At 35.8% G+C, this 16,319-nt stretch overlaps 1 protein-coding gene across 7 annotated transcripts in view; it reads left to right on the top strand.

The window, feature by feature from the left end:
• Positions 1-16,319, top strand: part of pphln1 (periphilin 1) — a 61,646-nt gene that overhangs the window by 37,785 nt on the left and 7,542 nt on the right. For 6 of the 7 annotated variants that reach the window (XM_056455796.1, XM_056455798.1, XM_056455801.1 and 3 more), the window contains 6 exons: positions 4,591-4,719; positions 4,804-4,979; positions 7,439-7,531; positions 8,109-8,144; positions 10,996-11,072; positions 13,552-13,683. In XM_056455796.1, the coding sequence (XP_056311771.1) occupies positions 4,591-4,719; positions 4,804-4,979; positions 7,439-7,531; positions 8,109-8,144; positions 10,996-11,072; positions 13,552-13,683 (643 nt within the window). The remainder of the gene's footprint in view (positions 1-4,590; positions 4,720-4,803; positions 4,980-7,438; positions 7,532-8,108; positions 8,145-10,995; positions 11,073-13,551; positions 13,684-16,319) is intronic. The other variant, XM_056455800.1, reaches the window with a different exon arrangement.

The raw sequence follows: 16,319 nt of genomic DNA, 5'->3' as shown, positions 1-16,319 counted from the left end.
TAAATAATATTTGACTAGAAATTTTTATGAAACTTCTATACAACTTAGTGACATTAAAAGGCTTAACTAGGTTAATTAGGTTAACTAGGCAGGTTAGGGTAATTAGGCAAGTTATTGTATAATGATGGTTTGTTCTGTAGACTAGCGGAAAAAATATAGCTTAAAGGGGCTAATAATTTTGATCTTAAAATAGCTTTAAAAAAATTAAAACTGCTTTTTTTCTAGCTGAAATAAAACAAACGTTCTTCTGAATAAAAAATATTATCAGACATACGGACATATAAAATTTCCTTCATCTGTTAAACATAAGTTGGGAAACATTTAAAAAAGAAAAAAAAGGCTAAGGGGGTTTAATGATTCTGATTTCAACTGTAGATTGTATTTAACTTAAGAAATTATGTACAATCAGTAATTAATTAAAAATGTTGTAATTATTTAAATCTGCTAAATTTGAACATTTAATGAACTAAAAATTAATTAAACTAAATCTCTCTGTGTGTGTATACTAATAAAATAGGGAAAAGTGAAATAGGGGATTGTAATATTCCTCTCAAAAAAAGTAAATTCAGTCAGTCGGTATTTTCAGTGAAAGGGATGGAACTCCATCCCACCAACAATTAGAATCTTTTCCGTTTCATGTCAGCATTAGTACTGTATTTTTGACACTTACAGACGCTTACTTTGTCCTCTCTGTTCTCTTCTTTGTCCATATTCTATGTTATTATGCTTTGCTTCTACTTTAGGTGTGACTTTTTAACATTCTGTAAGGGGTCTACAGATGAAAAATAGCCTTTTTTGGCTAATTCTGGCACATTTTACAGTAATGTTTATTAATGTGCATTGACCCTGTAAACAAATAAACTAAACAAAAAAATAAAAAATAAAATAAAAATACAGTGCTCAGCATAATTAAGTACACCCAGTTTGGGAAATGAGTGAATATAGGCAATGTATTTTGGTGCATTTTAAACAAAACAGATTTATTAAACAGATATATTTATTCAAGTAATATTTTAGTCACCAAACATATTTAAAAATTGAAAGAATATACAATGAATTTTAAGCCTCTTTCCTCTTTTTTTTTTTATTTAATATTTTTCTATAACATAAATTTGGGTGTACTACTTTTTGGATAATTATCTTCAGAATTTTTGTTAGATTAGCTCCAGATTTGGCTTCAGTACTGACTAATCTGATGTATATGCACAAATATAATATTGTATAGCTTCCTATTAAAAATATAAATTTAAAAGATAGATTTGTGAGGGGTGTACTTGCAGTGCTCAGCTTATATAAATTGTTTGCAAACAGTATATTTTATTATTATTTATTTATTTACATGCATAGACTTAAAGTCAGAACACAGTGTTGCCACTTGGTGGTGCTTTTGAGTCTAGTCTATGGCTCTTACTTGTCTAAGCCCTCTCTTGTTATTAAAATCAGACATTCCTAGGATTCAGTTTTGAAGAATGTCCTTTATACGACCACATAAAGCATTGTCCTGCTAATTCGAATAACCATGCATGTCAAACATGCTTTTAAAGTACCTGCACTGACCTTTTCTGTGCTTTAATCTGCTGTGATTGGGAACGAGAGGTTAACCTTTCTTTTTTTTGTTCTTCACTTGGGGTAATATCCTGGCTTCATATTGGCAGTAAAGACAGACATGTGGTAATTTGCTCTGTTAGTCCAGGGCAGACAGGGTCACCTGCACTTCAAACAGATGTGAGGGTCATTAAAGTTTTGCGAGGTCACTGTGTGCGGACTTCTAGTCGTGTGTGTTTGTGAGAGAGGGGAACCTGGCTGGGGTTCAGGCCAGGGTCACTCAGACCAGGTGCCTGTGAGTCTTTTACGTCCTCCCCGCTCGCCATATAAGTGGCACGTAATCGGCCTGCGTGACCGGAGGGCCCCGGCAGGGAAACCGAGAAGAGTAAACTGAAGGGGGTTTTACTGCCTCTAGAACAGATGTGTGTTAATGAATGTCTTGGTTGGCGGGTGAACTCGGCAAAGCCGCGGTGCTGCTCTGTTAGGCAGCGCTGCAGCTTTTTACAAGCCTCATTTTGCCCTCCTCTTTGTGCAGTTTATATTGAGTTGCGCTTTACAAGCAGGATGTGAAGCCTCTGGCAGGGTCCTTACACAAATAGGGATAGTCTGAAATGAAGCTCAATGCGGAGTCTAATTTAAGTGAGTCTCTTCTGTGTTATCAGAGCCAGAGGTGTCCTGTGTGACCAATGAGTTTCATAAAGGTCTTTAGTTAATGTTAAATGAGCCAGTGACCTGAGCATTCACACATGTAACATAATAATAATAACAATCCATATTATGTATCGTTATTATTAGGGCTGCACAATATATAGTTTCAGCATCGATATCACAATGTGATCATTTGCAACAGTCACATCGCGAGTATACGCAATATTGTTTCCGGATTATAATTATTTAATATAATAAAATATATAATATAAAAATAAAAATGTTTTAGGAGGCCTGTGACTGTAACACTTTTATGGATATGTTTTAGGAGGGCTGTGACTGTAACACTTTTATGGATCACAATATATATATATACACACACACACACACACACACAGACACACACAGTTGAAGTCAGAATTATTAGCCCCCTTAGATTTTTTCTTTTTTTTTTTCTTTTTTAAATATTTCCCAAATGACGTTTAACAGAGCAGGGAAATTTTCACAGTATGTCTGATAATATTTTTTTCTTTTAATTTTTTAAAAGCCATTTTAAGGTCAAAATTATTAGCCCCTTTAAGCTATCTTCTTTCGATAGTCTACAGAACAAACCATCGTTATACAATAACTTGCCTAATTACCCTAACCTAGTTAACCTAATTAACTATAGCTAAGCCTTTAAATGTCACTTTAAGCTGTATAGAAGTGTGTTGAAAAATATCTAGCCAAATATTATTTACTGTCATCAAGGCAAAGATAAAAAAAGAAATAGTTATTAGAAATGAGTTATTAAAACTATGTTTAGAAATATGCTGAAAAAAAAATCTTCTCTCTTAAACAGAAGTTGGAGAAAAAAAATAAATAAACAGGGGGGCTAATAATTCTGACTTCAACTAGTGTGTGTGTGTGTATGTTTATATGCATATGTATGTGTGTGTGTGTGTGTATATATATATATATATATATATATATATATATATATATATATATATATATATATATATATATATATATATATATATATATATTATTATTATTATTATTATTATTATTATTATTATTATTATTATTATTAATATATTTTTTTAATACATTCAGTGTATTCACATACTTGTATTTGTTGTTTTTTTCTTTACATAATATGATATGCGTATACATTGTTTTTCTCCCCCTCTTTAAAATAGTATTTTGTATTATCATATCTTAATGTTTATAAAATATCTAAATTAAAATGTAGAATTTGTATGCGTACATGTGTCTAAAATTGTTTATGTAATTTCATATATGTTATGCTATTTCCCTAAACTGATGTATTCTGAGAGTTATTTTTCTTTGCAAAGCAACAGAAAATAGTGATAAACATTACAGCTTTGCTACTTTCACTACACTCTTGTTTTTGTGTTTATGACAGCATAAAATCAATATGACTGATAGGTAATATAGAAAAAAAAGCTTTTAATAACCTGGCATTTAATTGACCATCAGTGCATTATAAGCAGTAAAATGATAGTATTTAGACATATGAAGTGATCATCCCAGTCCTAAGGCCAGCGGAAACATCTCGTCTGTTCTCTCCTGACCCTTTTTCCCAGTACACTCAGTCTCTGACCCTATAGGGCATGGTTCATATAAACAAGTGTCATGAATTTAATGCATTGTCCCCTCTTTAACCCCATTCTAAACCTGTCAGAGGACAGTGAACAGCTAGTTTAACCACACAAACTTCATTTAACTTTGAATAGTATCACCAATAATCTTGGTCACACTTTACAATAAGGTTTTATTAGTTAGTTAGTTAATGCATTCACTAACATAAACTAAGAACGAACAGCACTTGTACAGTATTTGTTAATCATAATTCAGCATTCACTAATGTGTTATTAAAATCCAAATTCATGCTTGTTAACATTAGTTAATGCACTAGTTAAAATGAACTAACAATAAACAACTTTAATTTCATAATAAATGTATTATTCATTGTTAGTTCATGTTAGTGAATGCATTAACATTAAGTAATTCAACCTTATTGTAAAGTATTACCATAATTTTATTTCTGTAAGTGAGTCAAAGTCTGCTTTATTGTCAATTCTGCCACATATTCAGTCATAGAAAGAATTGAAAGTGTTCCTCTGAGACACCGGGTGCATACAGATAATACTAAAGCACTACGAGAGGAATATAAATACAAAAAATTTAAGTAAATTAAAGAGAAAGAATACAAAAATTCTATTTAAGATAAGTCTTTCTGTTCACTATATACAAATAATCTAATCTAATTCTGCTATTTTCATTTTGTTGTGCTTTGGTTTGGTATTTATGTAAAAATATTTAATGACTAATATGCAAATGCAAATATATGTCTTATTTAATGCTTATTTAATTTTCCTTTCATTTTAGACCCAGTAATCGACCAGGTCCTCCACCGAATGCTCGAGTCCAGGGTTCGTACCCCGGGCCTAGGTCTATGCCTGGCCCTGATGCAGGAGACGACACACTGATACAGGCCATCATGAACCTGGACCGGGGGTTTGTACTCACATCCTTATATCTAAAATGCTCCATATTACTTTATAAAACGCAACAGAAACTCAAAAGTCTCATGTCTTGCAGGGAAGAACGTGAAAACGTGAGACGAAAGGCTCCTTTTCCTCCTGTGCGTGAACGCTCTCCTGCCAGACGGGACATCCCACCTTCACCTCACAGTCGGTCGGGGTCTAGCATAAGCAGCCGCAGCTACTCACCAGAGCGGAGCAAAGCCCATCCCTTCCCGCCACAGCAGGGGAAAAGTATGAAGCTTATGTTTACTCTTTCTTTTCACATATGATCTGATCATATATTGTTAACAGAGATGCATAATGGTTTCCGCCTTGTATAAACACTCATTCAAATGCATCTTGTTATACTTGTCTTTGGATTTTTATCTAGACCCTTCTTTCTTATTTCGTCATGCTCTAAATCACTTTCACAGGAGAATTCGTGTGACACTTGAGTACTTTTGAATGAACACATCCACAGCTTGAATGCAGCTAGCAGAACAGCAGCGAATGAAATGATGTTTTGGTGCAGTAGCGAAGTATGTGTGTAGCTTTTTGGTGCTTTTTCTCACAAAACGTCACATAATGGACCACATGTTCGGACAATGGGAAAGAGTATGGGTTTTTTGTGGATGTTCCAATGCATTCAACTACATGAGCATTTATACTATGAATGCAGTTCAATCAAATCCATTGACAGTGGACACGCTCAAAAGGTTTTAGACCATATTTACACTTCGATTTAGTGTTGTTCACTTGATCAGATTGATGAATGTATATCTCAATGTTAGATGTAAATGGGGCCTTAAATTTTGTTTTATTCCACTTATTCACAGTTGAAAGATTTTGTGTGTGTGCGTGCGTGCGTGTGTGTGTTTTGAAATGTAATCTAATAAATGTAAAATTACTCCAGTTTTCACATGATCATTCAGAATTAATTCTAAGATGCTGATTGGCATTAAAGAAATACATCATATTATAAATGCTAAAAACAGCTGTTACTTAATAGTTACAGTGGTCCCTCGTTGTTTGCAGGATTTACGTTCTAAAAATGACCCGCAGTAAGTGAAATCTTAATTTTTTACAATTATTATGAATGTTTAAAGGCTGTAAAACGCCTTACTATACACTTTTCTCAGACAGATTTGAACATTTTCACTTTTTTCTCATATATTAACACTCAAAGTTTAAACCTTAGAGATAAGGTTTAAAAAAAGTCCAAGGTTTGGTTAAAATAAGTCCAATATTATAGAATGAAACCAAAGATCAAAGCCATTTGATCTTCATTTATTTATTCCGTAATAGTAGGGGTGTCAAAATGAATTGTTTCTTCGGTGCACCACGATGCTGACGCGGACAATTCGTTATTGGTTCAGTAATTATCAGAGTAGGTTATTATGTACTGATGTCATTTATCTCATATGTGCCATGTCGTTGTAGCTTACATAAGGCAAGAGAGACTAGCACGAGTAATTATAACACTGTAACTACTTGACAACACAGATTCACTGTGTGTGCTGGACAGTCTTTCACTGCGATTGAGAAAATGAAAGAAAACTCCATTTCTCTCACTGTGGCCTATTTGACCTGCTGGCATAAAGTTTCCTCTCCTCTCGGCTGTTATTGCTATACTTGTGCATCCAGACACAAGCGCGTGTCAGCAGAGTGACTTTTCTCCTCCGGTTGTATCATGGATCAGCTGTGATCGCTACTGCCATTTATCAGCGTCACTCATCGATGAACCGCACCAGAGCGTTAGAGCCAATTGCAGCCCTTTCTGTTGAGCACGTGACCAATCATAGTGGTGTAAGAACTCGCTCGTCAGGGCTCATAAAGCAAGCAGGATATTTCCATTTGTTTATTTGCTGTAAATGCTCATGTTGTTGTTCTGTGCATGTACTTGAGTATTTAATGGCACATTTCTGACTGTTTGTATTAAAGGACAAAATTGTATTACAAATAATATAGAAATAGAAATATATTTATACATTTTTCTTGTGCTGTGAAGTAAAATATAATCGTGTATGGAAAGCACAGTCAATGCACTGAGATATCAAATTGAACTGATGGCATGATAATCGTAACTGAACCATGACACCAGTGTAGGTTTACACCTCTACGTAATAAGGTAACTTCTACCTTCCTTTAGCAGGTCCAGAAGTCCAACTTTTTGTGCAATGGATAGCATCTTCCTCTGCCTTTTGGGTGCTTCCGCAGGTGTCTTTGAGGATGCAGAACGTTTCGTCAATGCTGTGGGGAGAAAGCTTGCAAACACACAGCACAACACTTCAGTGTCACACAGCGAGCGATTTGAAGATTTATGTAAATTTGGCCAGCTGAATGCATTCTGTAGTGTATAGGAGACATGACACTGAGAAGATTGATTGACAATGGTCTACAGCCTGTTAGGATGCAGAAAACAATGCGCTAATCAGGACGCAGAACACAATTCGCTGTAAACAAGAAAAAGCATGTCAAATTGCACCAAAAAAAATCGGTGAAACTGCGAGACCACGAAAGCTGAACCGCGTTATAGCGAGGGACCACTGTATATGAAAACAGTGATGCATTCTTTTAATTAATTAAAAGTTCAAATGAGCAGAGACTTTAATTGCGTAAACTGTTTACAAATCTTTACTATATATAATCATTATTTTATTTATTTTTAATTTCTAGCTTCTGTAATGATTTAATACCAGTGGTGTTTGCAGGTCTAGACAGTCTGCCAAGCCTCTCTGCGTTTCCTATGGAGAATTTGCATTGGCGGGATCCTCCAGACACACCGACTGTAGATTGTGCGAAGGGTCAGTGCACAGCTTGCGCTGTAGTTTTTGACCTGACGTGGATTATTTGAAAAGTGCTGATTGATTTAAAGGCTTTCCTGACTAATTTGCACGCGAGCGCATTTTAATGCACCCAGCTGCGGAGTGGAAAGACTTTCCCTGGATGCTTTATTCCTCATATAAACTAGACAAATGTCCTAAATGCTTCCCAGACATGTCTGATATGAGTCGTCGTATTTGAAAATAGACAGGCTTGGACATGACTGCACCCAGGCGTCCACCACAGACCTCCGATCGCAGATGATGTCACTCAAAGTCTGTCCTAATAAAGACTCCCATCTGTGTTTGTTTCCCTGTTCTCTGTTTCTATAATGAGATCCTCAGCAATGAGCTCCAGAGAGGCGCTTCGAGCGGCCAATATTAGATGCACATGTTTGGGCTGTCTTTAGATTATGCTGTCCTGAAAAGACGGAGACGGCTTGCATGAGATCATATGATCTAACCTTTAATGCCGATGAAAGAAGTGCATCAGGAACACCTGAATTATTGCTCACTAAAAATTACAATGCTTATTTTCTTTTTTTTCTATGTGTTTCAGGATACGAGGAGCCATTTGGGCCAGGCAGAGCACCGGGTAAGTTTAACTGCACCCTTTTGAGGGGGACAGATGACCTGGTCAGATTTGTTATGCATTAGAAGGCCCACATGTAATTTGAGCTTGCGGAATTGTATGGATTGACAGTCAAAAAGACCGTGTTTCCACCTGGTATTATAGCATCACTGAGTATGTTAACATGGACACCAATAATCCAATTTTAATACAATTAAGACATTCCTCTGATTAAGAGTCTACCATGTAAACAGCGATTTTTGATTAATGTAATCTGATTAAGAACTAAAATCGAATTAAGATGTGAAGTATGCCGATTTTAGTCACATTATTAAAGTGCAGTACAGACATGTAAACACCTTAAACTATTAGCGTCATGTAGGATTTTCGTCACATTTTGCATCTGGATAGTCTACACACACAGCTGTTTGACACTATTCTCTGAGTCAGTGAAGGACCACAGACACTTGCATCGCGAAATGCAAAGGTTTTTTTTTCCCCATACAGTGTGTGGTATCAAATTCCATTAAAACTTCCAGCAGTGTATACTCGCATCTAATATCTCGTTTGTCACGGGGGGCCTGAATGAAAGGGAAACTGCCAAACTGCAGTTAAAGTTGACAAATAAAAAAAATAAAACACCCGAAATTACATGAATCTCCAGAGGAAATGTGGATAGCCTGGTGACGCTATGACGTTATTTGAATTATTTGCTATAACGTTTAAACGGGATAATGAAAGAAACCTTCAAAAAGCAACTCATGTAAACACCTTAATCATATTATTGGCTTATTCGGATTAAGGCAAATAATTCAATTACTGATGTCTATGTAGATATAGTCATTGATGAGCTCCATTTGACTGTCTCTTTTGTTATGAATGCCTTGTTTGGGAGAAAATATCATAAATATGTATGTTTTGAACTTGATGTACAGGTGGACCTGATCACAGAGTAAACAACCACATGGTTTGACTTTTTTTCTGGATATTACATGGATATCTGCCAAAATAAATAAAAGAAAAATTGATGCATAACACAGTTACACTTAGGCATGGGCCGGTATGAGCTTTTGACAGTATTATAACCTTGGATAAAAATATCACGGTTTCACAGTATTGTAATTACTACCAAAAAATATTATTTTTAAATGTCTGGTTAAAAAAAATAACTTTTTTTCCCTTTTAAGCACGATGTATTTTATTGTAAGCAACATTTGAAATATTTTGTAACAGTAAACATGTCAGACTAAATCATTCAAATGAGTCATTGACTTCTGCTGTCTTCATTTATTTCAAAAACAGATTTTTTTTTGCAATTTAAAACAGCATCTTTGGATATCTACTTTTCTGCTGGAGATACTGTTGTCCTACAAAACAAACAAAAAAAAAGTTAATAAAAAAATCATGGACATACCTTAGGAACAGTATTGCAGGAAATTTTGACGGTTTTAAAACCTTGACTTTTCCAAACCGCGGTATACTTGGAATATGGTTATCATCCCATGCCAGGTTACACTACAATCTTCAAACTTTAGATTGAATTTTTGTCTTTTTTCATTAAAATATGTTCGTTACGCTTGCCAACAATTCATTTATTTTATTCAAAAATACAGTAAAGCATAAATCATAAGAAATTTTTGTACAAATATCTTATAAAATTGATTTTAATATATTTACAAAATGGAATAAATCCCTTTCATGACAAAGCTGAAGCTGCTTTAGCCATTAAAAACCACACTGAACTGAACTAAGCTGAACTTCAACTCTGAAAACTGAACTGACACAGTTTCAGTTTACTAGAACTTAGAATGTTAAGCTTTGACACAATCTACATGTTAAAAGCTCTATAGAAATAAACATGAATTAAATTACTGCAGTCTTCAGTCTGCTTAATAGTTTTTTTAGAATTTGTTTTGTACTTTAATGCACATGGAGTCCAAACAAACACATTTTATTTGAAATAGAAACCTTTTGTTACTTTTGTATTATGATTGTCTTTACTGTCACCTTTGATCGGTTTATTGTGGGTTTTATAACATCCTTTAAATAAAAAAACCGCCCCCAAGCTTTTTAAAGTTTGTAGGGAATTGTTGGCTGAGGTACAATTTAATATTTTTAGAAAAACCCAAACACAGAAGAGGAAAATCATACTCCTTTTGAATCCTGATAAAGGAAGTTTTACGGCTCACCACAAGGAGATTTTGTTTCGCTTGGGTTTACGAGTTAAAGGTCAGCCTGCAGTCACAGTAACTTGAGAGAAAGCGTTGCTAATCGCACCATCGTAGAGCCTCATTTTGTTTGTCTGCTTTTCTCTCACTTCCTTTGGCTGGGGATCGTAAACGTCCACAGGCGTGTGTTCGAGTGTCTGATTGTTAAACCTTTCCTCCTTCCATTCCTTTTTACTTCCCATTGCCAGATGTTAGATAGCACCTCATGTGTATGAGGAGATTTGGATTTGAGTCTCTTTAAATCTAAACGGTCTGGTCCAGGCTTCTCTCCACTCCAAATCAATTTGGCCAGCTTTCCTTCATCCTTCGCCGAGCGAATCCTTAGGTGTCGAACCCACATCTCACACGGAGGGGGTCATAGGGTGACACTGCCGGCACCTGGCTGTGGTTTGCCTGCAGGGAAGAGCCCTGATCGGCAGTCAGGGAACCACCTGGTTCTGCACGCCAGCTGGATGTTCGGAAAGCAAGCAGGACCCGTTCCAGCATGCGAAAACGTTTACGGCACCAAATGAGTCAAGCAAGGCCTTATTCTGTGGCTTTCTGGGGGATGTTGATCCACATCCAAACTATAGCTGCGTTGTTGGCTAGCGTCCTACAACAGATGCTTTGTTTCTTCCTTACTGATTCCACTCTTTCATCTCCTGCAGACAAGGAAAGGCCCCCCGGCCCCTCCGTGAGTGCATCACGAGATGGTTCGCCCCATAGCTCCGTATCTGCCACTAAGGTGAGCCACACACACTCACACACATATACAGAGCTCTCAAACAGATGTGCCTACCAGAACACTCCCTTTCATCCAGTAAAATAATAATATGTGTGACATGCCTGCCATTTCAGCTGATGGTGAAAAAACACACTTCATATTTCCACTAGTAACTGAGATTTTTTTTAGTAATTTTGAAAAGCTGTTGGCTTGTGCTTTGCTGTTTTTTTTCCCCATATGATAGGTTTTAAAGGGTCCTGTTTGGCGTATAAAAGGCAGGCGTCCGTTCCGTGTTTATTCACACTGTAAGCACGGTTCTGACTCAAAGCACAGTGGGTCGCTGAAGCAGAGTTTGTGGACGTCGTGGGGCCACCCAGGCCGTGCTTAGCTAAAAAAAGAGGGTGAAATCCATTAGCTCAACTCTCAGCTCTATCATAAGATCTTATCGGAGGCTCTGAGCACTTTGGAAGTACTCTAGGGAGCACTGAGAGCCTAGAATAAATTTGTTTCACTGTTTTTCTCTTGCGCTCCTCTCTTGTAACTATTTTTGGGATCGGGTGAAGCGAATATGTGGAACAAAATCAAAGCAAAATGATTTTTGTTTTTCCACAAACAAATCTGTTTAATTTTAATAATCACAGTCTCCTCTGTGAAAACACATTTTTATTCTTTTGTCTGTTAGGAACTTTTTTTTAACTTTTTTATTGAATCAAGCGATATGTGGGATAAAACTGCTTTCCTTACTTAAGAACTTACTCATAGTTAGGCCCACACCATAGAAATCCATAGATTTCAGTAGATTTTTTTGTAATCAGTTAAGCAATCGATAATTGGCTCCTGTACTAGAAGGCAGGCTTTCTTCGCCATATAGTGATCGATGATGGACTCAAATAAAATGAATGTGTTATATAAACAGAAATGTATGATAAAATATTACATAATGGATATTAAACAAGTGGTTATTAATAAAGTGCCTTTAAGGCAAGTCATTTCACTCTGTGGCCATTTTTTAAACACCTCTCGGGCAGTATGCTCAGGCAAACATCAAATTCTCCAAAACTGCTTGCCAAGCTTACCAATATAAATCTAGCATATAAAATGAAAAAACTGTGTCTTTAGTTTAATTTCTAAACATCCAAATCACACAAAATCTGCAGGAACTTGTTTGGTCCGAGCCCCTCCCCTGGAGTATCGTCAGTTAAGCAATCGATGATTGGCTCCTGTACTAGAAGGCAGGCTTTATTCCCCATATAGTGATCGATGATGGACTCGGTGGGGCTTTATTCACTATATTGACCCAAACTATATTACACTTTTCCCCATTCAAAAATATACGAGTGGCATGTCTTGTGTGTTCTAAAGTCTTTGTTATTAATGAAATATTATAATTGTATACATATTTGACATTGTTTTTTTACAAAAGTTTCGTCATATGAAGACACTTATATATTTGTTTCTTTTGTCTCGGTTTTCAGTCATCAGTGTTTTGATTGAACGCATGTATCAAGCTTCACTTCCAAGTCGAAGCAACATGAAATGCCTTATTAAAGAACCTGCGTGTCTTTCATTTGTTTGATCACTTCGATTCACCTCTGAACCATGTGCTGATGAAAGTTGTTTCTGCTTGGTGGACGTCTCAGTCTTTGAGCCTTTGATCTTCTTCCATCGCTCTGTTCATGGGGCATAAGCCATAACCTTGTGCCTTAGATGAAAAGGCTTTTCCAGTGTAAACTAGGCCTGATAGGCGGTCTCTTAAGTTCAACAAACACGCTTGTTTTGGAGATTCATTGCTTGAAGAACAAAGAACAGATGCAGTGTGTGCATTTCGCTGTGGTGGCTTCATATTTGTTTATAATGCTTGTGGAGATCTTGCATATATATTTTCCGCCCCAAATAGAACAAATGATTGTTGTTGGACTAATAAGTCCGAGCCAAATATCTTGAGGTCCAAATTGTGAATGAAAATAGACAGAGCCTTGTTTCCATTCTGTCACATAGTGAAAACAATCTGCCTCCTTTCTCTTTAGCTGGAAAAAGCATCCCTCTTTCCGACGTTCCTTAAAGGAAAACTCCCCTAGTTAAAAAGTAGAGTTTTACCATTTGAATCCATTTAGTCATTCTCCTGGTGGGAGTATTTTTAGCATAGCTGAGCATTGATCATTGAGACGGATTAGACCATTAGTATATAGCTTAAAAATGTCCAGTTTTGAATAATTTAACAATTTAATGTTTGACTATTCTGTGGCTACATCATGCACTAAGACCGATGGATCTATACTCTCATTCTGGCGTAATAATCAAGGAACTTTGCTGCCGTACTATGGCTGCAGGAAGCGCAATCATAATATGTGGATTTTAACTGGTGGTGCAAGTGTAGAGTTTTGTGATGGGCACTATTTTCAGGTGATGTTTAATATAATTTAATATCAGTGTATTTTCCCTTGACTGTATCTCTGTATTAAACTAATCATTAAAAATGCTTGATTTTTGTGTGCTGCAGGAGGACATAACTTCAGTGGAAGTACCCACAGAGGAAGTCCCAGCCCCCGTGGATGAAGCTTCCTCCGTCATGGACGACTTTCAAGAGAGACGAGCTCAAGCTATTGCTGCCAAGGCTCGTGAAATTGAAAAGGTGAGAAATACCTTATTTTGCTTTTGTTCATTAATTTCCATAGTGTCTGAAGTAAGTGGGAAGTGTGTGTTGTCATTTTAGTTTTAAACAATCACTTATTTTAATGGCTGTTCATTATTAATCGGGCTGCCAGAGATTAAGAAATAGTTAGCTATTAGTAGCGGTTTCTTTTTTAGGCGAATTAATAAGCAGGGTATCCGCGGGGTCTTAAAAAGCCTTAAAATGTCTTAAAGTTCAAAAACAAATTTTTAGGTCTTAAAAAGTCTTAAATTTATTGAAATATTGTGTTGTGTGCCTTAAATCATTTTAAACAGGTCTTAATTTTCCTCTGTCCAAGTAAAGCTACATAATCAGGCTGACATCCATCCAATCACCAACAATCCATCTTTATAAAACCTTTTTTTTGTATATTTAACTTTATATTAAAGTTTTATTTATTGCAAAGAGATAGAATTTACAATAGCTGTTAAAAATGTTTTACAGCAGTTTCCACAAATTAATTGCCCAATTCCCAGGGAAAGAAAACTAAAAACAATTACACAGTTCCTCATAATAATAACAGAGCAATATACCCCTTTACGTTATCTTCCATTCGTACAAAAACTCTTTACAGAAGTCATACTAGACATAATATTTATAAATAGTCTTGAATAGGTTGACTAGAAGTTATGCTAAATCAATTTGGACCAAAAGCCAACAATTTGTTTTGATTATTTTTTTATTAATTTTTTTTTTTTTTTTATTAAAAAGTTTTGATTGTGATTGCCTCCACAATAAATATGCTTTTAATGTTAAACTTGTCATTTTTTTGTCAAAAAGAGCGTATTATGTGGAAAAAAAGTGTGCACAACTAGATTTTTCTTGTTTTCACACATTCATTTCTAAGAAATAATTACATTTGGTGGCAAGACAAAATAAAATCCTTTGGCCCAACCTGGCCATTAGAAATAATCATTAGTCAGGGTGTCTGCGGGGTCTTTAAAGGTATTAAAAGTTGATAAATCAATTAGGAGGAAAAAAAGGCCCTTAAAAGGTTTAAAAAAGTCTTCATCGCATTTTTACGAGGTCTTAAATTTTGTTCAAGCGTTGTTCAAAGTGTTTGACTCCAAAAAAGCATAAATATATTTATTTTCCTTGATCCACGCAATTGGTTCTGGATTATCGCATAAAAGATAAAGCAGCGTTTCCATCCAACGAGTCAAAGAGAACAAAATCGTCCCTTACTGACAAACTGGCGCCAAATATCAACAGTGAACGCAGAATTTGCTGTTATAGGAGAAGCTGCGTGAATCTTTTCTTCATTTAATAAATGACTTGCGCCTCAAAAGACGATGCTGACACATAATGAACACATGGTGGCGATTGGAGGTGTGGACAGTTGACAGTTCTGGAGGTATTTAATAATAAAATAACACATACTGAAACAGGAAGGCATTTTAGAATGACCAAAACAACATTTCAGATGTTTTGTAGTGTGCTCAGCCTGCTGGTTTGTCCATTTACACACATTTTCATCATCACATGATCTCTTATAACAAAATCACATTACCTTTTTTTTATGCGCATGCTGGAATTTGTTTAGTAAAAGTGTTTCCATCTTAGTTTATGCACATCATTTTTTATCGAATTAAAAGTTTATCCTACTCAGTTATGCGCAAACGCTCAGTTATGCACGTTTTCAAAGTTTATGCCCATCTTGCCGTTTTTCCATCAAGCGTATTTTTATGCGCATAAAAAATTTGGATGAAAACATATCTAATGCAAACTGTAAATTTTGATTTCATGTTGGGCTAGAAGTACTTTTGAGTGCTACTACTTTCATGTATTTTTGCTCTTGACCTCTGTTTGGCCATTGCATTTAGTAAGGTGATAAATAGGCACCTTAGTGTCTCTGCTTTCTATACAAGTTCAAAACGATGGTAATAAAGTTCCTGCTCTCTCCTCTGTCTTTTTACTGGCTCTATTAAAAGAGAGATGAGATCCCCCAGGAGTGCTGCACCAGCCCTCCTATTGAGCGCTTGCCTTCGGCTCAATAGCTGCTGACGCTGCAAGATTTTAACTGTCGGCTTTTGACACAACCTTGAACTTTATTGGGTTATTTACATATCGAAAACAAATTAGAGTTTTGAGTACATGGTTTGAATTTGAACTTGGGTGCCTTTTTCTATGCAAAAAAAAATATTTCTGCTGCTTGTTCAAGATACTTTAAAATGAGCTGAAACGACTCAATTCTTGAGATTTTTTTCTTAATTGATTTACGTTCAATCCACTTAAATTTGTTTACTTTGTGTTTTGAACTGTGTAAAACCCAGCATTTTTGAAAGTGTACATAAATTATTGACATATCTTAGTGAATGCCCGCAAACGTTTGTTGAAAAAGGGTGCAGAGTACAGAGATGGCTAGACCAGATTGAGGGAAAAGCTAAACATCTGGTGGACACTTAAACAGAAAAAAACACACTCTAAAATAACAGGCTTTGGCCTGAAAGGCATCCACATACTGCCACTGAAGTATGTGCATTCAGGGCAAATCTAAACACTTCAGTAGAAGTGCTGAGAAAAAAAGATGAAAAAGTGACCGAAATGAAGATACTATACAGCATGTTGTTTTTTCCTAATACATTAAAAACATGCGA

Source organism: Danio aesculapii, chromosome 4 (genome assembly GCF_903798145.1).
Source record: "Danio aesculapii chromosome 4, fDanAes4.1, whole genome shotgun sequence".
Taxonomy (NCBI): domain Eukaryota; kingdom Metazoa; phylum Chordata; class Actinopteri; order Cypriniformes; family Danionidae; genus Danio; species Danio aesculapii.
Note: the sequence above shows the minus strand (reverse complement) of the source record. Positions and strands in the feature narration are given on the sequence as shown.